We start from the raw sequence: 13114 nt of genomic DNA on the forward strand, positions 1-13114 counted from the left end.
TTCATGATCAATTGATCAGTTAATTAGATAATTCTTAAGGCGAGTTGATTATTAGTTAGGTACGTACAAAATTATTCTAAGGTAGCACAGACTACTGGAATCCGATCTGCCAGTTGCATTTATTTGTAAACCTTAATTCACTATTAAATTGTTAAATTTTAACAATAATATTAAAAGATTTTAGCGTTAAATTCTCATATTCTTATATCACCGAAAAAATAATACTAATTAAATTAAATGAGTAGACGTTTCTTCAAACAAAAAAGCTCACTAATTATGACATTGACATATCTAATCCATATCGTATCTAGCCGTAATATTCGACGTATTTTAAAGTTCGAATCGGGCCGTTATTCAGTGTGTTTAATGTCAGTCGCCTTAAATCGTGAATAAATCAGTGCAAAATTGTCAGTAATCGCTAATCAGCACAAATTGATTTAATAAAATTGTCATGGTGTAGTCATTATTTTTTGCAAGCCTATGTCATTCCGTGTTTTAATTGCAACATTTGCAACTAACATTGTAACTAAGTAGGAAACGTTTAATTTTTTCGTAGACTCTGATGTTACACAAATGAGATATTTAATTTTTTCTTAATTATTCTTATTGTGGTATTGTAAATCGTTATATTATCTTTACATGTATGGATATCTGGCCTAAGCTGAAATAAACGTATTTTGATTTTTCATTTGATTTGATTGAAATAAATAGGTATTTATACTTCAAGGACAAAAATACAAAAAAAAAATTTCGTTATTTTTGCAATTTGTAAATAGTTTTATAATTGAAACATATCACCTTTTTATGACGTCATTCGTAGGCATTTTATGATGTTCATATGACAATGACACACACGTTACTTCTTACTGATTGAAATCGATATTCCTCGTGATTTCGAGTAGAAACAACCCAACATATATTGGTTTGTCTAAAAAGGTAAATCTTCGCTTGAGAATACGTTTGTGCCATATCCATTTTTGACAAAATCGTTTTTTAATGATTCCTAAAATAACAAAAAATTCGCTATAATTGTCAGTAATCGGTTTAAGAAAAAAACTATTTACGAAAAATGTTGTGCCATATCCGCATTTATAATTACACTCTTTTAACAGAAAATTATCACAAAAGTGTGACATATCCAAAACGTTTGTGTCATATCATAGATTGTACGTTTAACATTTACTCGTCAGAAACGGATATGGCAATATTATAAATGCTTTTATTTTATGATTACTTACCACTATATTCACAATATTTGTATGGTACTATAAATAGTAAACATATGTGCCTAAATGATAAATAAGTTCAATATTTCCTAAATGTAAAAGTTTTCGAAATATATTTTTTTTTGCGTTCTCCTGCAAACCAATGTAAGTGGCGTACTTATGCCACAAACGTATTCTCGGCCGACGAAATGGTACACTTTTTTCTGGAAATACTCTAATATCAAATATACTTACGATTATTTTTCACTTTAAGTCCCTATTATCTCAAAGACAAAATCTATTAAAACTAGAACAGTATAACGCTATCTTCAATAAACTATGACTAGACTTAACAGTACAAGTCCTAGTGTCCAAGTAACTCTTCTAGATCAATTATACGGAAATGGCGCTTGGGTAACCCCGTGTCTATATTATAAAGAGGTTAAGTTAAGACAATACAATCGGCTCGATTCGGGAAATGAATTAGAGATTTACTAGATACGATATACATAGTAAAGATAAGTGACGTTCCACGGCAAAAGGTACCTTATGGCGGCTAGCGCCGTGAGTCGGGAAATGAATTAGAGATTCACTAGATATGAAATAGTAAAGATATGTGACGTTCCACGACAAAAGGTACCTTATGGCGGCTGGCGCTTACGTCGCATAACTCGCATAGCGCCGCAATAATATTGGAGCGGCATTAATAATAGCGTAAAAGCGCCAACCGCCATAAGGTACCTTTACCCGTGGGCGTCACATATCTTTACTATATCGTATCTAGTTAATCTCTAATTCATTTCCCGAATCGAGCCGTTGGTCACAAGTCACAACACGTCATAATAGCCGTTATTGCGCGAGCAAACGTAGGTCAGGCCCTCTGAACGGCACTTACTTGAAATATACTTACTTAAAAATCTTCATGTTAGGCAACTACGTACAAGAAAAGCAAAAAAAAATCACTTACTTTTCACACTTAATTTTAAAATTCCTTTAGGTGCTCTAATCCAGTTATTAAATTTTTTTTTGCGTTCATCTAAATTAGTCCATGAATATAGTTAAAGATATTATTATCTAATTGTTATGGTTCATTAAAGGCTTTAAAAAATCAAGCTTTGATTTAATAATCCGAATCGATATAAGATTAAGAGCCCATCAACGTGCACACTGCGCCACTGCTAAATCGTCGGGTGACAAGCAAACGTCACTAAATACTATCAAAAAATTAAAGTAACAATGCACTTTATTACACTTGTAACACGGTTTATTGTCCAATAATTTCAATGCGGCCCCCTTTTTTAAATACCTGTCGTTAAATTTAAATAATCACGATTATTTAGCAGTGGTGCTAGTGTGCACGTTGATCGGCTCTTAAGCATAAATTATGTGATGGAAAACCACTTGAAAAACCAAGGAAGTAATATGACATGCCATTGAGTAATGTGATAAACACACAAATAATTGTCACCACTATTCGAACCCGGGACCTCCTGATTCGTAGGCAAAGTCACAAGGCCGCCGACAAGGCCCAAGGAGATTGTTAGTTTAATATTGTGGACAATAGTAGGTTCCATAGCTTATAAACCATTATCCTACTAAGTCCCGAAATCATTTTTTCACCACACCAGCTCGGAAAGGCTTACTTTGCACTTCAAAAACTGATAGCAAAGTTGCATTTTATTCACACGTGACGCAAGTAATCAAATGCAAATTTTGAGTTGTTTTCTTGTTTGCTGGTAGAATTGACTTTTAAATGATGATTTTGGATGATAAATATTTAATAACATTCATTTGGATTTGATTTGGTTTGATTTTGTTTGATATTTTACATTTAATATTTATTTTGCTTCGGGTTGGTTTGCAATTTTGAATTTTGGAACTTATTTTATTCCATTATAGTTCAAAATTCGTTTAGATTATTTTCCTTTTAAAATAACATCGGGACTTGCAAAGCTAAGATTAAGAAGAAAGAAACAACACGTAGGTATATTTATAAATTGTGTATATTAAACTAAAATACTGGGATTTCGACTAGTTGCAACCGCATCCGCACTGTCCAGAAATGGACACGGAGCCGGACGCCGGCACGGTGCCGCTGAAGTCGACGGAGCCGAGCACGGGCACGGAGCCGACGACGACGGTCTGGCCGCTCGCGTCGATGTCGCCGGATACGCCGACCTGCCCGGTGCCCACGCCGCCGTACGACGCGCACGGCGGGGCCGGCGCTGGCGTCGGCGGCGGCGCGTTGTTCAGCCCGCCGATTCCGGAGTAGGGGAGTTGCGGGTAACCGCAGGACTGGCTTAGCACGGTCTGTGGAAACAGGAATAAAATTAGCTACAGCTAAAGGTGTGTTCTGCTGATAGTATAAACAAAGACATATGTAACTTCGTATAAGACGAATAAAGTCTAAGGAAAAAACGTGCCTCGGAATTCAAGTAAAAGTCATTCTCGAATAGATGCCGCACACACCTTTAGCCTATCGTCGGCTAGATGGCGTGATGACACCGTTTCATATTTAACAATTTTAACACATAGATATCAGTGAATGAACATGGATCAAAATGATCTAAAAATAATAAAATCATTTATCCATATATATACATTTTTTGATAACTTTATACGTTTTCATTTTGAGTTTTAGTCGTGTGTCGATAGATGGCAGTAAATTTACAGTGACTACAAAATTTACAATGACAGGACCCCTCTATACTATCTATTCTTTTTGGTATAAATGTGAAAGTTAGTATATTTTGATAATAGGATTTGTTGCTGAAACATGCATAATTATAACCAGAAACTAAACAGAACACATTAGGGTAGATATTAAATTTAACTAGCCGCACCAGGCCCCGTAGTCGACATGCCAATCGCTAACGCTCCGTAGCGAACGAAACGCAATTGCCACTATTTAATTGCACTGTCGCACTAATATGGAAGAGTGATAAAGTGATATGACTACGCCACGCCAAGGAGCGTTAACGATTTACACGTTGGCTAAGCACCCAGGACACCTCTTTACGCAAAAAAGTAAACTTACTTGTAAATTGGTAGACTGGTAGAGGCTTTACAACGGGCTGGGCTCTAGCGAGAATTTTTCATAAAAGCTAAGAATTTTTCAGAGAGCCATTCAAAAATATGCAAAACAGGACTTTATATCCGGATACGAGTCCGGAAGAATAAGTCTGTTTGTAAGCATGTAGTAATCAAAGTACTGGACGGGTGGACGACATTCGATTGATTGCTGGACATTTCTGGATTAGGCCTATCAGCAGTGAACGGTAGGTTGAAGATGAGGTTTACTTAATTAATTGCAAAAATGTAATCTTAATGTAACAAACACGTAGGCACTGGTAGCTCTCTTCGTCTTCGCAAAAAAACCAGGATAACGTTAATAGGTGAGCGTTTTCCAAAAAAATATTGACTTCTTGGGCTCATTTTACTCAGAATCATTAGTACATTCACGCCTCATACATGGAAAAATCTGTCCCAAAATTTTGTATGAAAAAATATTTTTCCAGTGCGTCACGTTGATACAAATAAAAAAACTTTTCATACAAGAATGTGAAGATCTGGAAAGGAAATCTTGGGACACATTTTTTCATGTATGAAGCGTGAATGTACAAATGATTCTGAGTAAAATGAGCCCAAGAAGTCAATATTTTGAAGACATGAATGAAATGTTAAATTTTTTTGGAAAACACTCAGGTACTGATATCATGATATTTACCTGGATCAAGCAAGCCTGCACGCACAGAGCAAAAACTATGAAGGGAGACATTTCGTTATATCTATTGCCTTGTCCCGTTTTCTTTAAAACAATTAGAATGATTCCACATAACTATGTCACTCATTTTATACTGACACAGCAATCGCATGCAGGTTTACATTACGTAAACGATTGGCAATTTATAATTTGTATAATCATTTAATTGGTTTATCGAACGTTTATAAATGTGAAATTTTTCTTATCAGAATGATAAGAAATATTTTGAAAATAATATTAATTTGTTACACGTAATTCAAATGCCTTCGAGTTTCATGCAATTATTGACCCAAATACAACTCAACAGTAACTATTTTTGAATACCACCAATCAACCTGTGGCAGGTTTTTAATATTTTTTTTACGTAGGAAATGCTTTGAATTATAAATTCTATCACTATGTGAATTAGGTTCAGAATCTAAAGATATTAGCGCGCGGATTGTTCAAAATTTGCAACATACTCGTATTATCGTTAATTTTGTTAACTTTTATCGAAATCTTACATAAATGTGTTAGATACATATAAAAGCTAAACCAGTTGATAAAGTAGGTCATTCACTGTTTACTCTAAAACAAGGAATTTCATTCAATATGAGTTTAAAAGTTACAGTTCTCTGCGTTGCTACTTTCCTAGTCCAGGTAAGAAAATCATTTTAGCTATTCGAAACTCTAATAGTAATCTAATCTAATGCTATTCTTACTGATTTTATGTTATCTTTAATATGTTTTTTTGTACAAAATGTACAATAAAGAGTTTACTACCTATATATAAACACGTTTCCACTATGATATTTTTTAGAGAATAAAGTACCTACTTAAATAAACGCTAACTCTAAGATTTGTATTATCAATTATCATTTGTATGCACATAAGTAAAGTATGTAGGTATGTCTATTTAAATTAAGTAAGCAGCCGTAAAAACAATGTACCGAAACAAAAACACCAAACTCCAGTAAAAACACAATGTATTGAACATATTTTAACTGTAATATCTACAAATATGTCAGACTCTCAAGTATAAACTTTAGATAACGATATTGCTTGTTTAAAACTGTAGGCGTTGATTACTTTGCACGTTTAGTGCTGTGGTGCATTTTGACTATAAAATAATATATTTGCGTTTCAATCTATAATTTGAACATTTTGAATTCACGACTTTTGTATTAGAAAAACGCACATTCCTGTCTGATCTCTTAGGCCAGCGGTCGGCAACCTTTTTTTGCGTAGTTTTAGTAGCGTAGTTAACGATGAGTAAGTTGACGCGGGCTGCACTTTGTTAATATTTATGACTTTATCAGACATTGTCGTTTCTCAATATTACATAGCCAGAGAGGCTCGCAGGCCGCAAGTGACAGTTTCACGAGCCGCATGCGGCCCGCGGGCCGGAGGTTGCCGACCGCCGTCCTAGGCCATCGGCATTTAAGTATCTTGCATTTTGCATTAACTGTTATTTGCCTCATTATTTGACCACATAAATACAAAATTACAAAAGCATCAGTTTATAATTATAACGTATATGACTAGGTATACAAACATATTTCGTTGTAAAATTTAACTTCATTCAAAACTAAAAATCTAAATCTAAAAGGAGCCTCTGAGGCATAGTGCCAAAGATGCTGGCAACATTTCCTTTTCTGAGTTAGGTACTCAAATACCATTTCAATTATTCCAGTGCATCTCCGGCCAAAACTGCGGCTGCATCACATCGCCCAACAACGGCGGCCTCTTAACTGTGAACAGCAACGGCCCCATCATTCCCTCCGGCCTCTCGCTTGGCGCGGAGCTAACTCTCGCCGGGGACTTAGGCCTCTCCGGCGCGCTGCCGTTCCTGAGCGCGGTGGCGTTCGAAGGCACGTACCCGACGAGCGGGTCGGCTGCGGTGTCGTACGGGTGCGGGGACTGCGTCGCCATCACGCAGGAGCGAGGGAACCCGAGCGGGAATAATGCCAACATCAACTCCGGCTCCCCGTTTATTAGCACGTGTGGTTGTAGGCGCTCTTAAACTACCTCTATAGTTAAGATGTATCATATTTATAGTAATAAATTTGTAATAAGTTACCATCTCACTATTATTTCAATCCATACTAATATTATTAAGGCGAAAGTGTGTCTGTCTGTCTGTTACCTCTTCACGTTTAAGCCGCTGAACCGATTTAGTTGCAATTTGGTATAGAGATAGTTTGTGTCCCATGGAAGGACATAGGATAGTTTTTATGTTGGAAATCATCCCTGAAGAGAGTGCAAAGGGGGGTGGAATTGAAAGAGTTAATGAATTGTCTAATAATTGAAGTAAGCAATGCGCGAATTGAATGATTGCTATTAGCATTATCCAGGCGCTATACCTACTTTAGCTGCTGTCACTAATTTCACGCAGACGATGTCGCGGGCAAAAGCTAGTTACTTATTTTACGAATATGAATACAGAATTACTGCAGGAAATGTCAAGTTCAATAGCCCAATAAAATTTAATTTTATACGGTTTTTTGCAGCAATTCTGTCGACAGCATTACTGCAGCAGTATTGCAGCGCGACATTTGTAAATGTCAAAATCGATATTGCTGCCCAGATTTGACATTTGCGGCGGCAATGCAGGCGGCAGTAATGCAGCGGGCGCAGCATTGATTTTTATCGCCTGTCACTATGCCCGTCACTTTCGCACTTAGGTACATAATACCTGGGAGACCGAGCTTTGCTCGGAAAACATATAAAATCTCAAAAATGCGCGTTTTCCCAGAGATATCTAAGACCCCCATATAGCAAATTTGCTCGAAATCGTTAGAGCCGTTTCCGAGATCACCGAAATATACATATAGATATAAATAAATAAATAAACAAGAATTGCTATTTTAAAGGTATTAGGTATTAGATACTTGTTAGAACGTGACAGGCATCTAATACCTTTAAACGGTCCTGGGTTCGAATCCCGGTAAGGGCATTTATTTGTGTGATGAACACAGATATTTGTTCCCGAGTCATGGGTGTTTTCTATGTATTTAAGTATTTATAAATATGTATATCGTTGTCTAAGTACCCACAACACAAGCCTTATTGAGCTTACTGTGGGAGTTAGTCAATTTGTGTAATAAAGTCCTATAATATTTATTTATTTAACTATTGGCCCATAGATAAATACCTTAAAACTAGCATACATAATATTTAGTCTGAATCAGAAAGTCACCTTATAGTTTTTTACAAACAACTTGGGTACGCTATTGAATTAAATTTATGTACTTACACTAATAGGGGTATTGATAACTTGCGAACTTAATAAAAGACAATAAAACTGTTTAATTTAAACTTTATTCATTCTTACCGCCTCGCACCCAATTTCGGTTTTTCATAAGTCCCGTCTCCACACCTCTTAGCTCTTTTGACAACCACACCATTCTCCACTGTCTTCAAGTCATACGCCCATCCGATCCACGCAAAGAACTCTATAAACGCTGCTGTCCAGTTAAGCTTACTAACTAACTCAGCAGCCCTATAGTCCCACGGGAAAACGTGGTGATAGTTATGGAATCCTTCGCCAAGAGTGGCTAGGTTCACTGCCATGTTTTCCGTAGCCAGGACTTCTTTATCGTAAGGTCTTTTTCCGATCGCATGAGAGGCACTGTTGATGAGAGAGACGAAGTTAAGACACAACATGGTGCGGAGGTTGTTGACATGGAAGGCGGTGTTGAAGGTCTCCCCCCAGAACATCGGGCAAAGGGTGGGGAGAACGTAGGTGAACAGGGTGATGATGTAGAAGCCATATCTGAAAAAAGAGACAAGTTCAAGTTTTGATAAGTTGATAAAGGAATAAGGATAAGGAATTGTACAGCCGGAAGAATTAACACATCTGTACATTAAGGTATAATAGAATTGGCCACGACGCTGTTCAAAATATGCTGATGTAGATACCGTAAACGCAGCAAATGTATGACAAAAATTCAACGCATACCAACACGTCACTATTAGTAATATTAATACGCCGCGTCAACGTTCCTTTTTTGTTCGTTATTACTTATTAGACATGCTCCTACACAAATCATAATTAAAAAAAAAGAAGTATTAACTATGTATTCTAGAGGAAATTTTTCGTAGGCGCTGTTAAGATTCGTACTCACATACCTCGACATTAACAAAGGAAATGAACTCATATATTAGATATTACATTTTCTTTGATTTGATCATGATGAGGATTGTTGATCTGGATTCAAAAAAAAACATTACATCATAATTTAATGCTAAGAGAAAATACACAACTATAAAGTAGGCGTACTTTAAACATTATACAACGATAATAGAACATGGAGACATACCTATATTCACCTATTTCAATTGACGGACGGATATATTCAGAGTAGCATCAACAGAAAATAACCTTTCACTATTTTAACAGGAAGTAATTACATATTTTGTTTAAGAATATAGTTAGGACGATATCTTCAAACTTCAAACTTCAACATTTATTCAGCAAATAGGCCACAAAGGTACTTTTACACGTCAACATTGAATTTACATACAAGCAAAACCAATAACAATACATCAACAATTTTATAAAATACAAGTAACTGCAACTACCAATTCAAACTAACGTATTACAATTACATAGAGATGTATATGGTCTCTTAACGTCGAATTACGTAAACAAAAACTATAATAATAATTTAAAAAAATAATACAGATACAAAAACACAAGTAAAATCTATAATATTTAGAGGTGTAAATGTCTCTAGGTGTCAGAACTATAAGATTATATAGTTTATCAAATTATCCTTAGAGATGTATAAGGTCTCCAAGAGTCAAAATCCTGTATAATCAACACATTCATTAAGAGAAAAGAAACATACGAGAGCAGAATGTGGCGTCTCGCTGTAATTAAACTCAAAATTAAAGTTACTAAGTATAATAGCTCGTGTTAGCTTAAACAGACCAGTCTCCACAAACAGCACCCGTTCACGAGTATGACGCGTATCTCAGCCATCCCTCCCTCAACCTTCATTCGGGAAAGTGGCCACCCGATCAACGACGCCACCGTAAGCAAAGATTTTTAAGCGAGCATGACATGTTCAAGCTACCGGCCTATATTAATATTAAAATAGTTATAACATGTAGCTGTAAGACACAGCATTTTGTGCTCGTATGTTACATAAAAGACAGTATACTAACCATAATAACTAAGTAAGACATAATTACTAGCCTAAATTGACTTAGAGATGTAAAGGTCTCTTAAGTGTCAGAAACATTAAGAATATAGGTAGGTATGTACAATAAAATAAAATAAATAAATACTTAGAGATGTATAAGGTCTCCAATTAGTGTTCAAAACTAAAATTAAATTAAACAATATAATGAAGCGAGAACATGATTGTCTCATGTGTCAATTCTACTGGTCACTAGCATATTTAACTCACAATGTAAAAAAAAACAATATTTATTTAAAGTTGGTCAAGCAGATCTTGCAATTAAAGAAATTATAAATAGCAAAAGATCGGCTAAGCGCAATCGCATAACTAGAACCAATCAGGCACTAAAGAACTGGATATACTCACTTTTTCTGAAACACCAGCACAGGATTGCGCATCAAATCAGACAAGTCTATGCTGGCTCCCCGTCTCTTTACCTCCGGATGCTTATGGACCAGGAACCAGCCCACATGAGAGAAGAAGAAACCTCTCGCAGCGTTATGGGGGTCTGCATCAGTGTCGCTATGTTTGTGGTGGAGCCGGTGGTCTTTGGCCCAGTTGAGGGCGGTGTACTGGCCTGCTAATGATTGGAATAGCATGAGGATGGTCTGCAGAGGGAGGGTGGCTTTGTAGCTCCTGTGGGCCCAGAGGCGGTGGGCTCCTGCCATCAGGCCGAGCATACTGGCTTCCAATAGGACAAGGTCTGGAAAATAATTTCTAGTTTAAGTAGGTACTCTAGCTTAACTCGGTTCATTCGTCTTTGTGGCCCAGGTGACAAAAGCCACATTTTAACCGACTTTCAAAGGACGAGATTAGGTACTTAAAGCAACAGTTATTTTGCTTGTTTATCAAGCAAATCCAATTTATAAATTAATATTCCAGTCGAAAATGTCGATTCATGTATTTTATGTAATATTCTTGCATTTACTACTCGATTGTTAGAACTATTTCTTTGCAAAATATGAGCGCATTAAAGTAGAATTGTTGGCGCGCTTTAGTTTTTGTTCTACAACTTCCACAGTCTTTATCAGAAATTTAAAATTTAAGTTGTGATATATAGTTGAATAACTGGTTTCTTTAATGTTATACGCAACACATTATTAACCTTTTTAGTTTAGCTATAAAATCGATTTACACCTACTTTTTTCATAAAAAGTGGTATTTCTTTGTTTATAGCTCTTAAACCGTACATTTTTTTGCAAACAATGTTTAGGTGAATCATAATACATTTAATAACCTTTCATTACATGTAGCATAGGTGTATGTGTCACTCATGGTATAGCTATAATTTACATTTTGCGAATTTCGGCAGTGATTATTTGTATGACGTCATTATTTATTACCCAGGGACAATAGAGATGGTCTCCCGACAGTTTTAGAATCCAGGTCATATTGATAATAACATACTAGAAGCCTAAGTAGATTATCCTGAAAATTACCAATTTGGATTTTTTAACTTTAATGCATTTGTTCTGGCAAATACCTACATTTTGATGCATAATTTCCACAATTTTGGTCAAATATTGATTTTATTGGTATCGGTGTAAGGCTTGAGATGTTATCTTTAATATTGTAATACATTACTTTAACGTCCGGCTTTTGGTTTGGTTGTAAAACCCAAATAATCGAATTTTTTTTTACATAATTTTGATTTCTTTGTAAATTTCTCTTAAACTGTTGTATAATTTTGAACACAGTGTATAAATTAAATATAGTATATTTTATTGGCTTTCATTTAATACCACACACGTGTATGTGCCATACATAGTTTGGGTGTAATATGCAATTTTCGCAACGAAGCGGGAGTCATTTTGATGACGTAATTCCGCTGAAGTAGATGGCCGGCGCCGCTGTCTCCCGGCAGTTTTGGAGACCCAATGCCATGCCCAACAACACATTAAAAGTTGGCAGCGGTTTCCGAATCTGAACTATCTCTTCGACCGTTTCCCATAAGGCATAGTACTACAGTCGCGAAAATTGAAGACGCCAGTTCGAATCCGGCCTCCGCCACTTTTAGTAACTTTTTCTTAATTATATGACATCTATTTCAGTTTTCTAAGTTACCTAATATTTATTAGTGCATACAAACTTAATACCTACAAACAAAATAATACCATACCTAAAACATAATAAAATAACTAACCTAAAAACTTAAAAACGAAATCTAAAAATAAATAAAACTAATCTAAAAATAAATAATTACAAACTATCCTGCGGAATGGTGCCGTAGATGCTGGCAGCATTTCCCCGCTGTATCGCAATACTTATTCTTTGTGCGAGGAAGCTGCCAGCTCTACGATCACCAGTGGCGTCTGATGCTATCCTTTTGGATAAATCCTTAAATAGCGTAGCGTAGCGTAGTTACCTTATATTACAACCTTACCAAAAACTAAAGTAGCCCAATAAGCTGATGTGTAGCTCAAATAAAGTCCGTATAACGCTGACAAATGCAGAAAACTCGTAACAGCGACTGTTCTGTATGAAATCTTGAATTTCCAATCATCTGCCTGAGGGGCTATTAATTTTGGCAGTTCCTTATTTTGGTTCGATAACATGCTTTCATCGGTTGTGTTGGGAGCCATATCTGAAAGTAATAATTAATATTAAACATCGAAACGTAATAGGTACCCTTATCGATACTTAATTTACTCGTAACCAATAAAATCGTTCCTAATTACCTATAGAAAGTAATGCAACTGGTCACTGTGAACTTAACTTTTTAATTAGCAACGATTTGATTGGTTACGGGCGTGGCTAAGCCGGCGGACAATATTATGTAAGTATTTGTAAAAGGATAGTTTACTATCTGATTATGTATGTGCCCATCAACGTGCACACTAGCGCCACTGCTAAATAATCGCGATTATTTAAAATTAACGACAGGTATTTAAAAAACCGGGCAAGTGCGAGTCGGACTCGCGCACGAAGGGTTCCGTACCATAATGCAAAAAAAAAAAACGAAAAAAAAGCAAAAAAAA

At 36.0% G+C, this 13114-nt stretch overlaps 3 protein-coding genes across 3 annotated transcripts; 1 reads left to right on the plus strand and 2 right to left on the minus strand.

The window, feature by feature from the left end:
- Positions 1-3192: 3192 nt before the first annotated feature.
- LOC134802894 (chorion class CA protein ERA.1-like) lies at positions 3193-5051 on the minus strand. The gene is made up of 2 exons (XM_063775616.1): positions 4933-5051; positions 3193-3515 (listed from the first exon to the last, which is right to left on the minus strand). The coding sequence occupies exons 1-2, from the start codon at positions 4981-4983 to the stop codon at positions 3237-3239; spliced, it is 330 nt and encodes a 109-aa protein (XP_063631686.1). The 5' UTR covers positions 4984-5051; the 3' UTR covers positions 3193-3236.
- A 493-nt stretch (positions 5052-5544) lies between these two features.
- LOC134802923 (chorion class CB protein M5H4-like) lies at positions 5545-7009 on the plus strand. Its single transcript, XM_063775640.1, has 2 exons — positions 5545-5607; positions 6641-7009. Exons 1-2 carry the CDS (start codon positions 5560-5562, stop codon positions 6968-6970), a joined length of 378 nt encoding a protein of 125 aa, XP_063631710.1. The 5' UTR covers positions 5545-5559; the 3' UTR covers positions 6971-7009.
- Positions 7010-8277: 1268 nt separating this feature from the next.
- LOC134802651 (acyl-CoA Delta(11) desaturase-like) lies at positions 8278-12699 on the minus strand. Its single transcript, XM_063775287.1, has 3 exons — positions 12520-12699; positions 10503-10839; positions 8278-8722 (listed from the first exon to the last, which is right to left on the minus strand). Exons 1-3 carry the CDS (start codon positions 12689-12691, stop codon positions 8278-8280), a joined length of 954 nt encoding a protein of 317 aa, XP_063631357.1. The 5' UTR covers positions 12692-12699.
- Positions 12700-13114: the final 415 nt, after the last annotated feature.

The sequence above is a fragment of the Cydia splendana genome, chromosome 25, assembly GCF_910591565.1.
Source record: "Cydia splendana chromosome 25, ilCydSple1.2, whole genome shotgun sequence".
In the NCBI taxonomy this organism is placed as follows: domain Eukaryota; kingdom Metazoa; phylum Arthropoda; class Insecta; order Lepidoptera; family Tortricidae; genus Cydia; species Cydia splendana.

What these genes read in the sequence shown, in the direction of transcription:
- LOC134802894 (XM_063775616.1), bottom strand. Translation starts at nt 4,983, where the DNA reads ATGTCTCCCTTCATAGTTTTTGCTCTGTGCGTGCAGGCTTGCTTGATC. An exon ending in TGCAGGCTTGCTTGATCCAG is followed by an intron (nt 3,516 to 4,932) that starts GTAAATATCATG and finishes CTGTTTCCACAG; the next exon opens with ACCGTGCTAAGCCAGTCCTG.
- LOC134802923 (XM_063775640.1), top strand. Translation starts at nt 5,560, where the DNA reads ATGAGTTTAAAAGTTACAGTTCTCTGCGTTGCTACTTTCCTAGTCCAG. An exon ending in TTGCTACTTTCCTAGTCCAG is followed by an intron (nt 5,608 to 6,640) that starts GTAAGAAAATCA and finishes CAATTATTCCAG; the next exon opens with TGCATCTCCGGCCAAAACTG.
- LOC134802651 (XM_063775287.1), bottom strand. Translation starts at nt 12,691, where the DNA reads ATGTTATCGAACCAAAATAAGGAACTGCCAAAATTAATAGCCCCTCAG. An exon ending in TTGGGCTACTTTAGTTTTTG is followed by an intron (nt 10,840 to 12,519) that starts GTAAGGTTGTAA and finishes ATTATTTTCCAG; the next exon opens with ACCTTGTCCTATTGGAAGCC. An exon ending in GTGCTGGTGTTTCAGAAAAA is followed by an intron (nt 8,723 to 10,502) that starts GTGAGTATATCC and finishes CTCTTTTTTCAG; the next exon opens with ATATGGCTTCTACATCATCA.